Raw genomic sequence first — 22,932 nt, 5'->3', positions numbered from 1 at the left:
ATGACATCAGGAAATTAGTGGACGAGACAGGTCAACTCAATCCCGATCTTCGAAAAGAAATGATTTACTCTTGGGAAAAAGGATTCGTGGAAGATAAAGTAGAAAACCAATGCAAGTCACCACCCAAGACAATACTTAGAAAGGACCCTCTAAGGAAAAGCGGACAAGCCCTAACCAGACCACTAAAGGGGAAAATAGCTTCAGAAACGGAATCAACAATTAAGACATCGGCCGGTTCGATCTATAGAAAATCGGACATAGCTCAATCAAAAACCGTACTTACTCAAGAAAAACAGAGAAGCACAAGTAAAAGTCCATCGTCGGAACCTACAAGAAAGTTCAAGCGAATCAGTTCTCCAGAACTACTAGAGGAACTGGAATCGGAGGATGAACTCCAAGGAGAAATGGAAATTGCAAATGAAATGAACCCAACAGAGCGCTTTCAGAAGAGCCAAACAATAGTCACTTCTAAGGACACAGAAGCCGGGGGAGGACTGAATCTTGCAATAAAAAGAGCTAAACCAAACCTGGCGGGACCAAAATCAGCAGAGGAAACAAACACGAATAAGCCGGAAAAGAGCGGAAAAGAGAAGAAAAGCCGAAGCAAGCAACAACAGGGAACCAACGCAAACCAAACTGCGACTGCAGTCAACTCGGAACAAGAGCAAGCAATATCTAAGCCGGATTCGGTCAGGGCAGATACCAAAATCCAGTCGAGCTCTACGCCGAAAATCAAACAGCGTCCGAAACTGAAGGGCATTGACGCGCACACCCCTTTGGAAGAGATAGTGGAGACGTTTCACAATAGAAATTTGGCACCGTCTGACTGGGAGAAGTACGCGGACCAACTGTTAAAAAGAGGGGTGCAGCGAGTTGCGGATGAACTTAGAGAAAATCCTCAAAAAGGCTCAGAATTGGATACAAACTTCGAACCACCACAAGGATTCTCGGACGAATCAAGTGCGGAAGAGTCAGGTGTTCAACGAAGTTCTAGACAAACAAAGAACAAAGAACCCAAACGATTCGGAGATCCGATAAAACATTCAATCAAAGAAATATCCGAAATTCTTACAGGAAGAGGTCTTTTAAAGGAGGCACTTAAAGAATACAGAAACCAACTGAGAGATTTCAAAGATCGGGACGACAGACCCTTGGAGTCAAAAGTGCGACGACTCGAAAGACATTTATTTATGCGAAAATTCGGATATGCTACTTTAGATGAAGGAGTAGATTGGAACCCGAGTTGGGAAATTGAGCTGGAGGAAAATTGAAATTTACATAATCCATCTAAAAGACTTTCTTCAGAACTGAGTAAATTGAACTCTTTTAAATAAATTATCCTACTGATGTTGTATAATTTATTTCTTTCACCGAGGGGGGTGTGTCATACCGCTACTGCAGTAGCAGTATTTATTATACGTATGTACAGCCAACCTCTGGTGTTAAATCATTATTTTATGGTACGCTCAAGGTCATACATAAGTGATGACACTGAGACTAAGTGAGAGATCAGAGTACTTAACAATGATCTATCTCTCAGTACATAAGAAAACAAAGAAAAGAGAAAATCTAAATTCAATATTCAGAATACAGTATTGAATTCCAACTTGTTTTCAATTTGATATCGCAACGCATATCACATCCCAGTAGCCAAAAGCAAGGTCATGTTTTTACATATTGTTCCGGTATTTAAAAGTTTTATATCTACCATTTTTGGTCTGCGAATCTAAAAGAAGCAATTTAACTAAAATTTGCTTTTTAACGACCGAAATTATTATTTTTACCAAGATCAACAGATCAAATAATCCTGAGCAAAAATGAGAAAACGTATCAATTTTGAGCTTATCACTCTCCTGTAACAGGTCATTTGAGGAATCTCCCAGCAGTCGAAATTAGTGAAGCACCACTTGTTGTTTGACGGAAACATAAAGTCTGCTCCGTAACTCTTTGAACAAAGAAGCAGAAAACAGATACTGAGAATGCAAATAATCTTCACTGATATCATATTCTGAAATAAGAAAAACAATGCAATATGAAAAATATGGGACTATTGGTTCAAATTTTTGACAGCATAAAAAATCCATCATTTTGAACCGACTCAAGATTTCAATATTATAGTCATTTGATTGACAGTAGATTAATCTTAAACCCATTTCAGGCTAAAATGCAAGCTCTAGAAAATTAATAATAAATAGAAAATAAAGGGAAAACTGATCGTGAACAGACATCTTACTAAAAGAGACATTTATATTTTTAAGAACCAGTGATTTTTAATCTGATTGTATCCATAGGTCGATATCAAAATAAACAAATCATAAAAGTACAATTTTTTCAAGAAAAAGCACAAAAAACACTACGAGCAGACATTTAAAGAGTCAAGGAACGCAAGGAAACAAACCAAAAAAATACTGACTTGTTTTTTGAAAAAAAAAAACGTTCGAATTTCAAAATAAAAATTATATGCCCAAAATCACCCTGCAGTTGTTGATAGACTTTTAAAAATAAAATAAACTACATTTGAAAAATCTGGATCAACAGGTAAAATTTTTATTTCGCTGGGAATTATGAAAACTAAAATCGAAATTAGATATCAATCTTGTTGTTTTGTGAACTTTTTTTTGTATCTACACAATAAAATAATTTCTTGTTTCATTTTTTTAGAATCCAACCGAAGTAAAACAAATTTAAAGTTTAAAGACAATTGAAAAACTTACATACACTGAGTAAGTTAGCTTTTTCATTTCGAAAAAATCGGCCCAAAAAATGTGCTGCCTTCCATCTCGAAAAAGTCAACCAAATTCCTAAAAAGAAAGGGAGGCAAACTATGAGCAAAGTTACCAAGTTTCTTACTGGAGGATTTTCTTAGCATGTTGTTGTTCGAAACTTATAGAGTTACTTTAATGGAAAAATAAACGCAACTTCAGGTGCTTTCTCTCTAAAAGTTTAATTTCAAAGATGATGTTGAACAACATTCACTTAGAAATTTTAGAAATATTTTACAGCGACCGACAGCGACTGTTTTGAACTACCGCTTGAGAAAAACTCACATTTGAAGCCCTTAAAGTTTTTTTCCGGCCGTGCAAATCCTATATTTTTTACTTTTTAACTATTTGCAATTAGTTTTTTTTCAAGGTGAAATTAAAAAGCACAATAGAGTTAAGGCAAGTTGTTACACAAAACAATGCAATTTTCTCGTTCAAATAGTATCACTTCATATGATCTTTTTTTTCTACTTCGCCTATTTGAAATAATGTTTACTCTCATAGAAAATTAAAAACAGATAGTCAAAGCTGGCAATTTGAAACCCGGAATAAACAGGTAAATACTTCAAATTAGTCAAAAATTTAATTCAAGTTAACTTAAAAGTAAGTTTTTCAGAGAGAGTAGTTCAGATCCTTTGCTGTCGGTCGACGTAAATTTTTTGCTTATATTTGAATGTTTATTAAAATTGTCTTTGAAATGAGCCTTTATCAGAGTAAATACTTAAATTTGCGTTATATTTTGTTCAATAACGCGCGTCAACCTTGTTCTCCGGTAAGTTTACTGCTCTGACCTGTTCTAAAGACCCTGTGAACCATTTTTGATTCCTTCACTCGAACTTTTTAGGCAAACTAAATCTAATTCATAAAAGAATTCTTGCTAAATCATGGAATCTACACTAGTGGAGAAAATTAAAAGAAAATTCAGGTTTTTACTTATTAAATTGCCTAATTTTAGTTACAGTTTTGAACACACATTATACTTTTACCAAAATTGGTACATGGATCGAAAGCAAAGAATCTGAATTACTTTTTCTGAAAACCTCCATTTTTTAATTGAACAACTTACCAGTTTACTCTGGGTCTGAAAAATTGCCAGTTTTACCAATCGTAATAAGTTTTTAATGAATATGAACACTTTTTTGAATAAACGGTGTGAAAAAAATTGGTCACAAATTATTTCAAACAAGATAATTGCATTGCTCAGCGTAACAACTTTCCTCAAATCTGGTGTTTCTTTTTACTTCTCACCGTTGGAAAAACATAATATAAAAAAGTAACAACTGGCATTTTCAGAAGCGGAGTAAAATGGTTAACGCTTCCAATCAAAAATTGAGACTTTAAGAGAGGGTAATCAGATTATTTGCTGACGGTCGATTTGAAAACTTTGGTGAAACTCTAACTAAACTTGTTCATTTTTTTTTCCAAAAGGCAGTTTAAGAGTAAAAATCTACCTTTTTGTTTGGTTTTGTCCACTAATATATCAATTTTTCAAGTAGTAATGTTGCAAAAGCTTTACTTTGCAAAAGTGAGCTAATCAGGACAACAAATGTCAAGAAGTGAACAAATTTTGAGATGCAAAAATTGTTGCTTATCTGGTATGAAACATGAAAAGAAGAAAAAGGCAAATGAAACACAGTAGCTCAGTATGTTTCATAGTATGTTGCCATATTTGAAAAAATATTATTTGAATTACAAGTATAAAACTTGAAAACTAGTGTAGTATATGTAAAAGTAGTGCTTCATTTGTAATAGTGCAATATCTTTCCTAGAAGACTAAACCGAAACCAATTAGAAATATAAAATTGCGTGCTAGCGTGAACACTTTTTAAAATGCTTTTTTTCTTTCAGTTTGTACATGTATTTCATACCAGATAAGCAACAGTTTACATTGCATCTCAGAATCTGTTCACATCTCGACACGGCCTGTCTCGATTTGTGTCACAATATTTCGCGATGCAATATATTGCTGTTATTCAACTACTACATAAAGTTGATACGTGATTTTAATTTTTTTTCCATTTTGTTTGATTGTTATTGAAAAATTTTTGCTCTAATCTTTCCAATAAAGCACATGGGTGTCAAATATTTGACTATTGTTTTGAATATTGCATTAGTTTTTCAAATGTGGCACGGAAAAATAGCGAACACGTTTGTTTATAATAGTAGCTAAATAACAGCTTATATTGCATCGAGAAAAATTGTGAGACAAATTGAGATACGCCATGTCGAGATGTGAACAAATTTTGAAATGCAAAATAAGCTGTTGATTATCTCGTATAAAACACCAATTGAAAATACGCACTAAATACGCACATTTGAAACATTTTTGTTAGGCCAACACATAGTTGTATTTTCTATTTAGTTTGTTTGGTTGATCAAACAAGGCACAATAAAATATAACATAAAAACACTTTATTTTCAAAAAGCACAAAAATATATGGAACACATGTGATTCACTTTTTAAAAAAAATATTTCTGCATTATTAAATTGCATACATCATCTGATAATTTTTCAAAAATATTTCATATTACATACATTAAACGATAGTTTTTCAAAAGACCACAAGGCAAGCAAAAAAATAGAAGCGAAACGCAAACTGACAGAGAAGATTGATGCAGAGCGATACAAGGAGAGCAATGCAAGCAAATATTTGTACTGGGTTTTCACCTAGATTATGATTTGACTAAGTATTGCATATTTTGTAACAATTTTTTTTTTCAATTTGAAATTTCTGGTTTAAATAGCAAAACTAGATTAAGAAACATCTGCCGAAGAATTCAAATTTTGTTGAAAACTTCACGCATTCAAAAATTTTCAGTAGTATCTTGATGCACTAGATAAGTTTTAGCCAAAGCTTTGTATGATTTTGTTTAATGTTGCGTCGATCTACACATGCTGCTATTGACCAACTTCGTAGATTTCTTTTATAGCACTGAATTTCAGACCAATTTTTGCTAAAATTGCACTTGTTGACCTAATATGCAATTTTGTGGATTTGACTACTTCTTTGGTTAATTATCATGATGTTATTAATTGTTTTCGAATTTGAATCCTTTACGTGAAAGTTGGTGTTTTTTGCTGTTTTGTTCTAATCATTTTGCCCCCTAAGTCAAAATCTCTTTTGTTCTTAAATTCCAATTCACTTAAATGATTTCACTGTAAAAAAATTTTGTATTTACTCAAAACAATTTGACTGCATTGAGCACTGAACATGGCTGAATGTTCGCTGATTAGAAAAAAAAACCTCCTGGTTTGATTTTTTTTTCGGTGCTTCTGAAAATTCAATAGTTGAGTTCTAGTTGTCAACTTATTAGAACTGCGCATTTTGCTTGAGAAGTGAAGGTAAAGATTTTACTGCATCAACTTTATGCTTACTTTTGAATAATTATGCTCCAATTTAAATAGCATTGAGACAAAATTTGGCAAGCAGAATAAAGCAAGCAATAATACGGTAGATACCCCAACTGAAAAACGCAATGTGGAAACCAAAAACGGAACCCAAAAAACCCATATGTGGAATCCTGATTTTTTAAAGGCAGTTTGATACTTAACTATTCTTTTTTTCTAAATTTTCAAGTGTACAGGAGACAAGGATCCAAAAAAGCAAATGAGTTCAAAATTTTTTTTGACTAACTGGTATAAACGATTCCAAAATTTGAATTAAGTTTTTTGGCCGCAAAATACGTTGCAATTTTGACACTAATGGACAAACTTCAAAACACACTCAAACATTAATAACGAAAAAGCCAGGACCTCAAGGATCATTTTGCTTAAGTTTGATTTTTTGAGTTTCCGCAAAATTGTTTCATCGACTAACAGCAAATAATCTGCGCAATCTTCTATGAAAATGTTTGTTTTGTCTTCAATTAATTTTTTTTCAGGATTAAAAAGCCAGTTTTTATAATTATTTTCTAAATTCAGGCAGATAACGAACTGAAATGCTTTATTAATGAAGTTTTCGCCCATCTGAAAACTTACTGCAGAAAGTGAAATTGGCGTTTTTAAACGCGGTTTCTACTCGGTAAATAAATAAAACCACTACCTTTTATTGAGGCTATCTAAGATGATTCGCGTTGCTTTTTGTTCTCTGGTACAGTGTCATTATAGCCAAAAGTCAATTGGGTAACTCTTCAAACGTTTGAAGATTTCACGCAGCAAGTTATACTGCTGCATGGATTTGTCAACGGCAGTTTATGATCTACTTTCAAAAAACTTTTTGTTGAACAAAGTAAACAAAACTAACGGTTCAAATGTGATCCCATCAGTAGTGCATAGATATGGCACTAGCTCACTCAAAGCAATCCACTAGTATTTTGATGCAATATTATTATCGTTTTAATCCATATTTTATAGCCAGCGCAAAAGTTTGATCTTTCAGGCTGAAATTTTTTTTTTTAAAATTAGTTTTTAGTTTTGGCAGATTCTTTTCACGCTTTTTCAACACCAAATTTTGCGGAATTAAATTTAAGAAGTTAAAAACAATTTTTCCGTTATTTTTGGTTGGTTAGTCATTTTTGTAGACAGAATTGCTCTATTATTCTTAATTCTTTATTTGTTTAAGCGTTTGTTATGTTATCTCATCAAACTACGCACACAAATCTACGCTAATAAGAAAAAACGTTTGTGCAGCTTTTTCATCAATGTGGTCGAAACGTTCTGTTCAACTAGCACAGCAACCGGCTATCCTTGTTTTTCAATTACTGCAGTTTTTAGCACTGCCTTTTAGACGGACTCACTCCTGTCTCTGGTGGAAAATCTGCTCAATCGATATGGACATGAGCAGAATTTTAAATCTCAAAAGGATCTCTCAAAATGATGTTTCAGTATATTCGGCAAAAAAGTACACTATCTAATGCACGGATTTTCTAAACAAAACCTTACTACTCAGTCCAAATTTAGTGTCTTTTATGCTGTCATCGAAAGTTTTAGGTTTATTAGCTGCATTATTGGATCAGCGCTATATCAACAGAAATTCTTGATACTGTTGCTTAAGCTACCAGCGCAAATGAAAATTTGATGAATAGGTTATATTCGTCATTTGGTCAGAATTGCACATTTCAAGTTACAAATGGTATATGTAAGACAAGTAGTATCAACCTCGACTGTTAAATGAGACGAATGAGTCGAATATGTAACGTGATTGTTCAGCGTGTGTCAAATCGATCGTACTACTCGTATTTCCGGTATCAGACTTTGGGCCAGTAGTTTTATTAGCTAAAAAAAACCAATGTTGGAGAAGAGTATATTAATTAACCTTCTTTTCCAGCAAAATGGTTTTTGGTTTCCATGATTCAAGGCAGAATTGTGAAGTTGGAGGAGTCGGAAGATAAATGAAAATCTGGTGACTTCGTTTAAAACACAAGAATATGCAGAGTTTGTATTTACACAGATAAAGTATGCTCTTTTTGAATGTAAACTCAGTTTAAAATCTGGGCTGTTCTTTTTACTGATTGAGCGTCTTACTAAAGCAATGAGCTAGCTCATGCTATTCGGCACACACGCTTATGGCTACGCCTCCTAATCATTCTTTCAAGTTAGGCTTCCAATATCTTAAAAACTTTGACTGCAAATTATCAATTCGACTAACACTAAGATACTGCAATTAGATAGAATGAACTAAATTGACCGAATATTGCACTATGATTTGTAGAAATTGTACAAAACGCAAAACTATTTTGCAAAAAAAATTAGTTTCTGAACGCCGTATACTCATTATGGGCAATGGCTTTAAAATGTAGCTTCAAACTTTCAATTTGTTTCTTTTTATTTTCAGTTTCCGAACAACTCGGAAGCATGGCGAAATTTTCAAAAGCGTGATCCAAATCTTCAATCTGTTGTTCTATTTGAGACGATAAAAGAGCCGCATTTCTGAAGAAGTCTCCTGCTTGGTTGAAGTTCTCTTTCTCGTGATGAAGGAAGGCTAGCTCTCGTAGGACTGTATCGGAACGAGGCACTAGTTCGGTTGTGTCGTTCAGAATTCGTACAGCTTTTTCCCAGTCACCTTTTACCTAAAAAAAAGGCAAGTTAACAAGAAGGTATAAAAGCTTTGAAAGTCCACGCAAGCTGTGCCTACCTGGGTCGAATTTTCAGAAATTTCTTGATAACTTTTTCTTAGGTCGACGAAAATTAGTTTAAAAGCTCACCCAAAACACCAAGTTATCATTATTTGGGCGCAAAAAATTTCGCGCCTTAAGCAAATTTTTAAGAGTTTGCACAAAAAATGCCGTTTCAGCATGGACAGTTTCGATCAAAAAAGGCGCTCTTTCTCGGCCAGCCTTACTCAATAATTGAGGAGTTCAAGGAGCTTCTATAAATGTTTTAGGTTAGTCGACCAACAATATTACGTTAAGTAAGTAGTTCTGTCGTAAAATAGTACCAAAAGAGGAAGACTATTTGCCCCGCGACTCGCTCGTAGTGGGAGGGGGATTAACCCTACCTGTTTATCTGTTGTTCCACAATTCAATTGAAACAATAGTGAATATATGTTTTTTCACTTAAGCAGAACCACCAGCGGGTTTAGGGAAAGAGGGGAGGGATTCGATCCCGTGCCGAACCTACCAAAGAGTCCCCCTTTTATTAATTTGAGACATCCATTTTTAGCTGACGGACCTTAAGATTTTTCTAAAGGCGCCAATATTTCTTAATTTTGAGATGGAAGCTCGCGCCAAAAAAACGCGATTCTTTGGTCAACATTTTTCAAAATAACCTAAAAACGCCTTTTTTGGCCCGTTTTTTCCAGAATTTTACCTGCGGCTCTGAAAATTAGACCGAATTAGGTATTTTTAATGCTTTGGGAGAGCTCGGAAAATCAATTTTGTCAAACTAAAAAAAGGTCGACATAAATTTTGAAAAAGAGGCGGGAAAATCCTAGATCTGCCCCTGAGCAGAACACTAAATAATCTAACAGTAGCTAATTAGTTCAGAAAAACCACAAATACGAAGAACATTCACGACTAAAAAACTCATTTTACGTCATAGTCAAATTATTAACCTGATTTACTAGTCGAGCCACTTCTACTTGTGCCATGATGAAAAACCTGTCCAATGATTGGAATATTTGAAGAGCTTCTTCATGTTTACCCATTCGTGCCAACACTCGTCCTTTCTCAAACTGGACGAATTCAGATTCTAAAACAAATTCGGATACTTTTCACAATAGCTTCAAAATCTTCGGCTCTCATCCAGTTTTGCATCCTACTGGTAAAATTACAATACAAAATTGCCTAATTACTGTTCATGCAGCAATTACCATGTAAGCAATGTAGTGAAAAAATGTTCACTTGTGCATACCGACATGTTTTTTATAGTTAAGAACACCAATTCATTTTAAACCACCTTAGAAAAAATCTGAGGGAGGGAGGGACTGGAACAAATTGGTCTAAATTTATTTTGTGTTTCGAGATTCTTCTAAAAACAACCTAGATTAGTGTATATTATAATTGCAAAAATATAGTGCTTCAATCACCGATTGGTGTTTTTGAGCAACCTTTTGACAGTTCTTTCTGAAAATTACTGCTCAAACTCGTCAATATCTTTCAAGGGGGGCACTTAGCATAGTGGTAAGGCGTTCACTTTAGAATCGTCAGATCGTGAATTCGATCCCATGCCATGGCAATGAAAGTGTGTGTGAAGATCAGCTCTTACTTGACCTCTAGCTTCAGGTCTACCACAACCTGACCAAATTTGGCTGCAATAGTGGTACCACGTGAAAGTTCTAGACGCACAAAAACGGCCTTGAGTCGCAAAAAAAGAGCATTGCTCAACAAAATAACACAGTCTGGAATATGGGAGATAATACAAATGGACTATCCTCGACAGGACTGTCAAGGCCTACTGATAGCTCCTCTGCGATTCGCAGGAACTACAATTATTATTAATTATTATTATTCAAATTGAACAGATTAAATTGCTCTATCTTGCAATACTATCGTAAATGTTTAGCTTACTCGGCAACAAAGTCTCAACCTCTTCCCACAACTTCATCAATTGACCAGGTTGAGTTTCCGTTGAGTCCAGTGTATTCAGATAAGCCAGTTTCTGGCCAAGCTCAGTGGTCGGCTGGTGGCCGTAGAACACCACTTTTGTTGTAGTGCCGATGTTAATAGAGCCCCAGAACCAGGCCTCCGGCTAAACAAAAAATGAAGAACTTTAACTGCTTATTGAATATTTTTGATTTGCTAATTTAAGTGAAAAAATAAAATTGAGAATAGAAAAATGAAAAAAAAAAAACACTGAAAAACTGTTAGTTTCATTGGAAGTTTCACTGCTAGTACAACATTTTTAATATGCAGATTTCAGTTTGAAGAAACAAATTTGGGTCTTATGCACTAAAAGGCCCAAAATCAGTATTTCCAAAATTTGATATTAAATTCATGTTGTTGAATATGATTGGCTAATGGCCCGGCAATTCAAATAAAAAATCCAAGCAGATAAAATGATTAGCAGAATTGACCGAAAATACAGCAGTGTTCCGTTGAAGTCATTTTACTGAACTTTTCTTTTCTAGACATAGTTTCGCCAGTGGCCTAAAATGTTTTTGAAACGAAAAAATGATGTCATTCTACTTCTTATAGAACATTTTTAATTTGCTGATTTAATTTTGAAGAAAAATAAATTTGGAACACAGAAGCTTGCGAGAACACTATAAAAACACTTGCCAGAACACTACAAAAAGCAGCTCTGTAAAGTGCGATAATAAATACTAGAAATAAGCCTCGAATCGGTAAAAATTCGGCTACCTTTGAGATTCGCACCACCGCCCTAGAGATTAAGAGTCAAATGCATTAAAAACTCAGCCACGGAAGCTTAACAAGTACCAAACACTGGCCATAAATACAGCAGAGAACAGATGATATGCAATTTCCAATGCTACAGTGAAATTTCCAATTAAGTGAACACTTTTATTTGCGAGTTAGGTTAGAAAAGAAGAAAGTTCGTAATAATACACTTAACTGATCGCAAGTGTAAACAGAAAAATAAGAGCAAAAAAGAAGAAACTTTACTGCTTATAGAATATTTTCAATATGCTGATTTGTTGTCTACAACATTTTAACACATGATTTATAAAATTTGATATATCAATACGAAAGTAGCTTGGCTATAGCCTATTATTATAACTCTTCTACTATGAACGTTTCAAAAACATAAATCAAGCCCTGAGAGTCTATATTTTTTCATAAGCATTGCGCTATTCAAGCCAGCTCAATAATTACACCGATCCCTTGACATAAAACTGCTTAATCATTTACTCACAATGTGGACGATATCTCCCTTTTCCAAGATACACTCCATCGGCCTGTTTTCATCGTCTCTTCTCAATTTCGGGTAGATCAACTGAAACCACGAGAGCATGTCCACGTCATGCTCGTAGCCTAGAATCAACAATTGAGAAAATTACAAAAGCAGCAGGTTGCTGTGCAATCACATAGGTTTCCGATACAGTCACATTTTAAAAACATTTTGAAAAAAATCAATCATTAGCTTCTAAAAACAACAATTTAGTCACTTTAATCTTTCAAACGACTTAAAATTTATGTTAATTCATGTCATTGTCACGATAAGCTCTGAAAAGCAAAAACTGACAAAATACTAAGTTTTTTAAATCAGAAACTCAAACTATTTCTCCGAGTTTTTCATTGCAATCCAAATTATGACTGAAAGCGCTTCATCGTGATATATCACTCAACACACCAAGGTACGCATGAAGTAGCGTGAAAAAAAAACATAAAACAACAGAAATTGGGAAAAGTGTCAATGAACTCAAGAAAACCGAAAAAAGTTATTGAAAAAATTCGAAGGAAAAATATATCGCGTTGCAGCTCTGAGTATTTTGAGAAAATTTACAATTAATGACACTTTTTTCATAAAACTAACAGAATTAGAGAAAAATAGATCACACTATCACGTTTTCGCTCCCGCTGGGAAATCTGAAAGTTTAAATCAACTGTGGAAACTAAAAATTATTCACAATTTTTCACGCCATTAGCAACTGCTTTTTTGCAGAGCTTAATTTGTTTTTCTTTCAACAAATGATTTTGAATTTCAGAGAAATCAAAAGTCAAGCTGCGAAAAATTCATTTCATGAAAAACTACTGCCTAAATAATTATCTTCATTTCGCTTTTTTATACATAACAATCAAAACGAGGGCAGTCTGTATTTAGACAACCGCGTACTCCTACTCGTCAGTAAGCAGACAAATACTGTATTAACCAATCGAGACAAGGAAAAAATTAATAAGTAATAATTATTTATTTCGAAAGTTCGCTTTCCCATCTCGATGCTGATTGGTTAATACAGTAATTGTCTGTTTACTGGCAAGTAGGAATACACAGTTGTCTAAATACTGCTACGTAACCCAACCAAAAGTGTAAATCAGTTTAAATATTGCCACAATACAACTACAATTGAGAGGACATCAAAAGGCAGTGAGCAAGTCTGAAGAGCTAAGATGCAGTAGCAATTCTCTTGAGAACTCGTGATCCTTTAGACTGAAAAAAACTACAAATACAAAAAAACTACCCGTTGTTGAAAAAGCCGTTAAATAGGTCTGAAATTTGGTCAGTACTGTTCAAACTAGCCTGCAGGTGGCGTGACTGAAGTTGGATACACAAACAGTCTGGTTCTTCCCTTCACAACTCCAACCATAGTGGGACCAGATGGGCTCATTTTGAATCCAGTCGACGAGAGAGTTGTGCCCAGCTGCAGGTCAGACTTGGCAGAATTCTAAACAGTTAATTCATTTTTCAATTTTTATATTCGGTTACACAACCTCATTGAGAGTTGCAAAAAATTGGAAAAACAGAATAAATTAAAAAGAGCATGACCTATTTCAGAAAACTTTTGCATGCAAAAACTAATTTTTCAGACAAAAAATTTGACTCAAGGCCAACTGAAAGCTCAAGTTTGCATGCAAAAACTGGTCAAAATTGGCAATTCGCTCTTTTAAATTATTTCTGTCTGTTCCAAATTTTTGCTATTAATTGTATCTTCCGACATGGCAGCTTTGGTTCCTTCAAGAATTACCACCCAGTTACACCGCCAAACTTCACACAAAGTAACAAAATTACAGAATGAGGGCCTTTAAATTTGTGTCCAAGGAACATTTTAGTGGAACTAATATCAGATTTTCTGTGACAATATCAGACAAGATTTTCTGTGACAAGAAAGGGTGGCTAAAGTCAGAAAGTCCCCGGCTTTCACCTCAAAAAGCTTAACCACTGTTTGACCTCAACATGTATTAATATATATTTCATAAAATTAAACTAACCCATTCGTCTGGGAAGAACGTCTTAGTCTTGAGCAGTGATTTCCTGTTGCTGGATAGAATTTGTGAGTCCCGTATTTGCCTATAAAACAGAATCAATGTTTCTCTTCACTTCGATAATATTAGAAATAAAAAAAACTGATCAAAAAAGAAAGTGTAATGTATTATAGAAAAATCTTTCGGAACATTAAATTAAGTACCAACAAAAATACTTTTTCAAAATCAATTTTATAGCCATTTTTGAAAATTTTGGACTTTTTTAAAACGATCATTGCGTGAGTTTCCCCTTTATTTTATGAAGCGAAGCAATGCAGTCAACTCAACAATGAAAGCTTTACTAGACAAAAAACGGGTTTTTACTATCATACCCAGCCTAATAAAAATATAGACCCTCCACGCTATGACTTTACAATTATGGGAGGTTATATTTTCCTGTGGGACTATAATGGGAAAAAACCTATCAACTAACCATGGCTCGCCTCTCAAATCAGTTTGACCAATTAGATTCTTCAGAAAATTACTGAAAGTTGTCTCTCGTAACTCAAAATCCGAATCAACCGATCGTCCGAACTGAACAATCGTATCTTTAAAGGTCGAGTTCAAATTCGAATACTGCCACGCATTAGGGTGTACCCAATCATTCAAAACATCGCCGTAAAACAGCACCGCTTTTTTGTTGCGGTAATCCGAAATAAATTTAGCCTTTGTAGCTTCGTGTAAGAAAAATCGACGTAAATCACAAATATTACCCGAGTCCAGTTGACCAGGTAAATCGCTCTGACTATTTCGTTTCAAATTATCTTTCATAACCCCAGTGAAATAAGACAAATCCAAGTTATAAATACTGGCAAACGGATCCGAAACAATAGCTTTATTGGCTACGTCTTTAAGAGATATTTCTGGACTTGTGTCGCTTGAGTGGTTTGAAATCAGACGGAAAGCATAAAGACAAACTAAAATAGCTATAACAAAATATGCTAAAATATGCAAATTTTTCACATTATGCTTGATGTGTGTTATTTTTTCCTGACGTATTGTCGCCTCATCCGCAAATCGAGCTCCATTTTGGTCGTTCAGAAGATTTTCGACATTCTGATATCGTCTTTTAATGTCAAACATTGTCCAGAAGAAATTGCGAGTATATTTATCATGTGACCTGGAAAAAACATGTTTGATAAGTGGAATCAATTTCCATAAAAATTTCAACGATTTAACTTTACTGAAGGGTAACTCGAAACAACTAATAAATAACTTTATTTTTAAAACGTCATCAGGAAATTAAAAAAACTTTGCAAAGAACCAGGGCAACCAGGGGTCTACTTAGCACGCTTCTGGCAATGAAACAGAATTCGAAAAATAAGATTTACAGGAAAATGGAATCTAGAAGTACCTGTTTGGCAGCTATAAGAAACAAGTTAAATTAGGAAAACTGAAAATAGCCATTAGATAAATTTTAAAAAGCGTAAATGAACTCAAGGAAACAAAAAAAATGATGCACAATCATCGGTTTCAGAGAGCAAGTAAAACAATTGCAAGCCAACATCAACTTGAAAAGTTTTTGATTAAATTTTTCCTATCGAAAAAAACCCTTTGTGAAAAACTGGATTGTTATCATTGTTCGGACAACGACACGAACAAGGCAGTAAGGAATTGTAGCGTAGGTTGGGTTTTTCGCTCAACTTTAGATAAGGCTCATAAGGGGCGAAGTTTTTTTTGATTCTGATACCAAAAAATGAAAGCCCTGTTTATCACAAAGTTTATCGAAATTTGATATCAGACTGCTGGCGGTACCTGTTTGATAATTTTCAATTTTGTTGTACTGATGCCAAATGAAATAGGTAATTTCAAAAATTTACAAATTGGGCTTTATCCAAAACCTTAGTTGCTGCTCTCTTAAAATATGAAGGAAAATTTTTGTGATTTACCAATTTTCCCAGAGACAACTTTTTTCAAGTTTTAAGGCGTAGCATCTCATGTACGGAGTCTTCCCACAACCTATTGTCACGATTAAAACCTTGATATCAGATTGAGTTGTTTTCGAGAAGAGACAAAAATTGTCACAAATAGAACAAGAAATAAAAAAAAACGTCTTTTCTGAAGGCTATAACCTTTTTGTAAGAAAACTTAGACGTGAACGCTTACAATGGAGAGCTTCGCTCAACCCCCTTTTTTTGACTGAACCCAAAATCTCAGGTTTGGGATGTTAATTTTCGATCTAAGTCAAAAATTTAAAATCTCATATTTTTCCGAGCGTAATTTTTTTAGCGAAAAAATTTGTGCGTATCAGCTCAAGCAGAGGAGCTTTCAACAACCCGTTCTTTCCATTGAATCCAAAATCTCAGATTTAGGAGGGTAGTTTTGGAGAAAAGATGAAAAAAAACGGCCAAAAAATCAAAAGCCGTACTTTTCCGAGAACCGTAACTTATGCGCGTAAAAAAGGTCATATCTGTAAATGCACTACAACCCGTTCGACCTATTGAATCCGAAATCTCCGTTTTTAGAACGGTAAAAAATCGAAATTTGACTTTTCCGAGAACCATAACGTTTTGGGCATAACCGCTTAAGTAGGCAGCTTCACGAAACCCTTTCTGCCCATTACAACCAAAGGCTAAGATTTGGGAGGGTGGTTTTCGAGAAAAGTCAAAACGTTTGAACGTTCGAAAATCAAACTTTAGTCAAAAGTCACAAATACGACTATTGCGAGGGTTAAAATAATTTTCGTAACAAACATTTTGAATTAGCCACTAAAACAGAGCTTCCCAGAACTTAGTCGGAGAGAATCCCACAACCCGTATTCTCGAACCAAAAGAAAACCTCAATTTTGGGAGGGTAATTTCCGAGAAAAGTAAAAAAAAAAGTTCACGAAAAACGGTTAAAAATTGAAAATTTGACGTTTCCGAGCGCCATAACTTTATTGTATAAAAATTGTGCGTAACCGCTTATGCAGGGGACCCTCCCACAACTCTATCTAGATTTGGGAGTGTAGTTTTTCAGAAAAATCAAGTGTCAAAAAACGGTAAAAAAATCGAAAATTTCCATAAAAAACCAGACTTTTCCGAGAGCCAATACTTTTTGTGTAAAAAAACATGGGTTTGGCAGCTGAAAATGATTCGGGAGGGTGGTTTTCTAGCTTCAGTGGGCAAAATTTTGCATGCAGGGGAGCTTCACTTAAGCCGATCTACCCACTGAGCCCAAAGTTTCAGGTTTGGGAGGGTAGTTTTTGAGAAAAAATCAAAAAGTTTCAAAAACGGACACAGAATCGAAAATTTGACCTTTCCGAGGGTCAAAACTTTTTGTGTAGGGGAGCGTTCCACAACTTTTTATATCCATTAACCCAAAATCTCAGATTTGTGAGGGTCAAAAATCAAAAATATAGGTAAAAAAATCGCCCACACACTTTTTCGAAGGCTGTAGAAAGTGGGGCAAGGTAAAAAGCGCTTAGGAAATTACGTACTCCAAAGCCTAGTGAGCGGACTTCCCATTGGTACCATTTAAAAAAAAACTATAAAGTAGTTTTTGAGAAAAACTAAACTTTTTGAAAAAAGTTTCCAAAGCGTCTCAAAAAAAATAAATAATAAATTTAAAACCCAATCCCAATATCTTTTTCATACAGGAATGTCTCTTTTTTGCAATTTTGATTTTTATTGAGCTTTTGAACACAAATTATGCATGCACAATTTATGCATGCCTCGAGAAAATCCCTCTAGATCCGCCCCTGAGTATAAGTAGCTTGAAATCAGAAAATATAGCGACTCTTCACTATAAATTTGTCCGTCAGAGCAGGGGCGGATTTACGGGGGGGGGGGGGGGGGGGGGGCGGTTTGCAGACGCCCCCCGCCCTCAGGGATTCGACCACTTGCCGACCCAAAGGGTCCCTCCCCTTGGTACTTTTGAGAAATCCAATTTTGGCCAACCGACCCTAAAATTTTTCTATATATACTAACTTTGAGGGGGAGCGCGCTTTTTTTTTATCAAAATTTTCAAAAAAGTGCCCAAAAACGGCTTTTTTGACCTGTCTTTTTAAAAATTTGCCTGCGGTTTTCAGTGCTTTAGGAGAGCTCGGAAAATCAATTTGGTCGAACTAGCGTTTTTTTTTTTGAAAATTCGCCTCCCCCCCCCCCCCCTCGAGAAAATCCTAGGTCCGCCACTGCGTCATAGTAATAACTTAAAACGAAGTCTTCTCGACGGCGAGAAAACTTTCAAATAAAACATTTCGAAATATTTAAATATCGATCAAGCCAAAATAGCAGGAGCCTTAATATGATGTATCACTCAACCCCATCAAACGATTGGTTGTGACTCCTGATTTTCCAAGAAAATGGAGATGATTTTTCTCCAAATACAAAGTTCCTCCCTACATAAAAAGAAGCGTCAAAAGAAGCGTCGATGAAAAAAAAACGAACTTCCTTCCAAATAAAAATTTCCTCCTGACTTCAAGATCGGGAAAACAACACACAATGAAACTTCAACTGACCAAAACAAAAATCTGATTTAAAAACTTAATCAAAAATTGAATGTCAAAAATTTACTGAACTAAAAGTATCACAAGAGAAACAAAAAAAACTCGCTTTTGGCAAACACAAGGAAGAACACTTCTATTTCAAAACAGCGGGCTAACAAAAAAAATAAGACTTTATATTACCCAGGGGAATTGAAAAATGAGTGCCAAGAAATTGACTCTGAAACTTTGTCGAGTTTTACAGTTTAGAGTTCTAACATTTAAATTAAAGTCTAAAAGTTTAGCTGAGCGGCGGTTCTCCTTGTTTCGCTCTTCTTAATTCTATTAACCGAAATCGCAGTTTTCTATTCAATTAGGAAAACGAATTTGAGAAGCAGCGAGTCCAACATGCAAATCCAGAAAAGGTTAAACCTTTCCTTAAAAGAAGAACCAATTTGCTTGAATGAGGAAAACTCGCTTAATTTTTCAACACTTCACAAGCACTTCGTTCATGAACACTTAAAATTTTCGCTTATCAGCTCAGGAACAATCAAAATGTAGAATCCAAATGGCATAATTACCAAATGGCATAAACAATTTCGCTAAATGTGTGAAAACTTTGAGGCGTGAAAATCTAGGATCTTTCCAAACAGTTTTCACGCCTTATTTTGTTCACTTATCAACAAATTACATATCACTCTTAAACATTTAATTCAAACAGAACTATCAGATTCTTAAAAAATAAGCCAAATTGAAGTTTTTGAAAGGGAGAGGGTTGCAATTTGTATTATGACGGATATTTTTATTTAAAACAATCGAAGCTACAACCAAAATTTTTTTTGGCTTTGTACTGAAACTGAATGCGGCTTAAGGCTCACTTCAAATATTGAAATGAATACCTTGTTAACTCATCCAACTTCACATGCCCATATGCCCGACTCTAACCGCTATTAAGATCTCACTTTAATACCTCAAATTCTTACGGAAAAATTCCCAAAACCCACTCGACTCAGAAGGCAAAGTTACAAAAAAATTCTAGCCGGAACAAGTGATACAAGCCTCTCCTCATTTAAAAATGTAAAACCGACACAGTATCGCCAACGATACACAATGGTGCCAAAAATCCCCTGAACTATCGAATCGTTAAGAAACGCAGGAGGAAAAGAAATTTGTTAAAAATCAACAGAGAGACCTACAACTTAAAATCAAAAAAATTATGTGAGCTTTTGAGCTAGGATTCAAGGTGAGATACAACATTTCTGTCACTTCTAACCTAGACATTGTTATCAGTTTTTGAGATGACCACTATGAGCAGAGTTTCAAAAATCTTGTGTTTCAGGCAGCAATGAAAACAGACTTTCGAACAGTCAAAATTCGAGGATTTTTATTGCTTTTCTCCAAAGCAATTTTGTCAAAAATAAACGGTTTGGGATTATTTACACATTACAAAAATGGTAAAGACTTAACTAATTTATTCAAAAGTTCATTACCCTAGTTTTTCTATCAGTAATTTATGTCCGCCAAAAATTTCACAAGGTACTTCATGAAACATCGACAAGATTACTGGTTTCCACAATTTACAAATCATACTGTCTTTTTAAACTATTTTGAGGCCACTTGGTTGTATCAATTTCTACCAAATATCTACAACGTTTATGCCGGGCGGAGCACTCGGAGGTCGTCGAATTTGCCCAAGTTTTTGGGTGTTTGTTAAAACTTTACAAAATGAAGGAAACTTGAAAAGATCTTAAAGCAATTCCAAAGCAAGCTGATGTTCCACAAAATAATGGAGAAACCTAAACGCAATCATTTGCAACGTGAAACAGAGATTCGAAGCCTAATCACCTGATATTGACGAATATTGGGATAGTATTTCAGATATCTGACAAAACTTGTAAAAATTGAAAATCGATTGATTTCTTTATTTCTGTTGAATATTCCGGTTATATGATTTTCAAATTAATTTAAACCTCAATGCCACTTTTTAAAAGTTAGACTATTTATGCCATTTGGGAAATTAACTATTTTTATGCCATTCGGGAACTCTTTTGAAATTTATGCCATTTGGGAATTTTTTTGAAATTTATGCCATTTGAGACGTAAACGCAGAAAATTCTGCCACCAATTCTATTTCTGAATAAGATTATTTTTCATAAATGACAGGCGAAGCAGAACTTCTCAGCATTTGCAAGTTTCTTTCCAATTATCAGCAAAAAAACATTGAAACAAATTATACTATCAATAACTCAGATGAAACAATTTGTAAAATGCACTTCATGAAAAATTTGAAAACAAAAACTTTTTAAATTTTTTCAAATAAGACAATTGTAATAACCGCAAAATTTTGAAACACTATACAGGAACTTAGATTTATCAGTTCAGAAAAAAGTAAAAAACAGCCAATTCCGAAAGTGTCAAAACCTTTCAAAAAAATTTACAATCAGAAAAATAATTTATGAATACATGGAGCACAAAGACGAACAGATACTGTACAAGCTTGTTTTTGAAAAATTATAAGTACTTTTGAACAATACTAATGAAACTACAAATGAGGCATACCTTTCAATTATTTTCATAGAACGTGAAAAAAAAAAGAAAATTAAAAAAAACACAGGACAAAATAATCTTGCTTTAGTGTTTTATGACATTTAAGCATGCATAAACGGAGGAAAACAAGTTATACACGAGAAACAGCATAAATCAAAACACTTATCAAAATATTCTGAGCTTAATACGCTCGGATTTGATGGCTCTTAGGGTGCCATCAGCTGAATCTATGATCCATCAAATGATTCGCCCACCGTCCTTAATGTAGAAGCAGCAATAAAAGTACAGCGTGAACATGTAGGATCTTTCCAAACAATTTTCACGCCTTATTTTGTTCACTTATCAACAAATTACATATCACTCTTAAACATTTAATTCAAACAGAACTATCAGATTCTTAAAAAATGAGTCAAATTGAAGTTTTTAAAAGGGAGAGGGTTGCAATTTGTATTATGGCGGATATTTTTATTTAAAACAATCGAAGCTACAACCAAAATTTTTTTTGGCTTTGTACTGAAACTGAATGCGGCTTAAGGCTCACTTCAAATATTGAAATGAATACCTTGTTAACTCATCCAACTTCACATGCCCATATGCCCGACTCTAACCGCTATAAAGATCTCACTTTAATACCTCAAATTCTTACGGAAAAATTCCCAAAACCCACTCGAATCAGAAGGCAAAGTTACGAAAAAATTGTAGCCGGAACAAGTGATACAAGCCTCTCCTCATTTAAAAATTTAAAACCGACACAGTATCGCCAACGATACACAATGGTGCCAAAAATATCTAGAACTATCGAATCGTTAAGAAACGCAGGAGGAAAATAAATGTGTTAAAAATCAACAGAGAGTGGGCTATTATCATTTTTTCAAGCGAGTGGCAAGTGAATGCGCTTTCGAAATTTAAAACTATTCCGTCTGATGGAATTTTAAAATCGTCACCAAAAATTTTTAACCAAGTTTACGTTATTTTTGGAGCATTTGGAGAATAATATGTTTGCTTCAAAACAAAACGAGAGCAATATATCGACGAATGCTACAAATAACATCGAAAAAACTTCAAAAAATGGACCTACAACTTAAAATCAAAGAAATTGTGTGAGATTTTGAGCTAGGATTCAAGGTGAGATACAACATTTCTGTCACTTCTAACCTAGACATCGTTATCAGTTTTTGAGATGACCACTATGAGCAGAGTTTCAAAAATCTTGTGTTTCAGGCAGCAATGAAAACAGACTTTCGAACAGTCAAAATTCGAGGATTTTCATTGCTTTTCTCCAAAGCAATTTTGTCAAAAATAAACGGTTTTGGATTATTTACACATTACAAAAATGGTAAAGACTTAACCAATTTATTCGAAAGTTCATTGCCCTTGTTTTTCTATCAGTAATTTATGTCCGCCAAAAATTTCACAAGGTACTTCATGAAACATCGACAAGATTACTGGTTTCCACAATTTACAAATCATACTGTCTTTTTAAACTATTTTGAGGCCACTTGGTTGTATCAATTTCTACCAAATATCTACAACGTTTATGCCGGGCGGAGCACTCGGAGATATGGCTACCACAATTGGTTGAATACACGAGTAGGTCGTCGAATTTGCCCAAATTTTTGGGTGTTTGTTAAAACTTTACAAAATGAAGGAAACTTGAAAAGATCTTACAGCAATTCCAATGGGGCTACCAAGCTGATGTTCCACAAAATAATGGAGAAACCTAAACACAATCATTTGCAACGTGAAACAGAGATTCGAAGCCCAATCACCTGATATTGACGAATATTGGGATAGTATTTCAGAAATCTGTCAAAACTTGTAAAAATTAAAAATCGATTGATTTCTTTATTTCTGTTGAATATTCCGGTTATATGATTTTCAAATTAATTTAAACCTCAATGCCACTTTTTAAAAATAGAC

At 34.4% G+C, this 22,932-nt stretch overlaps 1 protein-coding gene across 1 annotated transcript; it reads right to left on the bottom strand.

Annotated features, from left to right (window-relative positions):
• Positions 1 to 8,321: 8,321 nt before the first annotated feature.
• Positions 8,322 to 15,179, bottom strand: LOC134855309 (uncharacterized). Its single transcript, XM_063871798.1, has 7 exons — positions 14,497 to 15,179; positions 14,031 to 14,109; positions 13,342 to 13,486; positions 12,016 to 12,134; positions 10,710 to 10,890; positions 9,755 to 9,891; positions 8,322 to 8,771 (listed from the first exon to the last, which is right to left on the bottom strand). The coding sequence occupies exons 1-7, from the start codon at positions 15,144 to 15,146 to the stop codon at positions 8,451 to 8,453; spliced, it is 1,632 nt and encodes a 543-aa protein (XP_063727868.1). The 5' UTR covers positions 15,147 to 15,179; the 3' UTR covers positions 8,322 to 8,450.
• Positions 15,180 to 22,932: the final 7,753 nt, after the last annotated feature.

Source organism: Symsagittifera roscoffensis, chromosome 10 (genome assembly GCF_963678635.1).
Source record: "Symsagittifera roscoffensis chromosome 10, txSymRosc1.1, whole genome shotgun sequence".
Taxonomy (NCBI): Eukaryota; Metazoa; Xenacoelomorpha; order Acoela; family Convolutidae; genus Symsagittifera; species Symsagittifera roscoffensis.
Note: the sequence above shows the minus strand (reverse complement) of the source record. Positions and strands in the feature narration are given on the sequence as shown.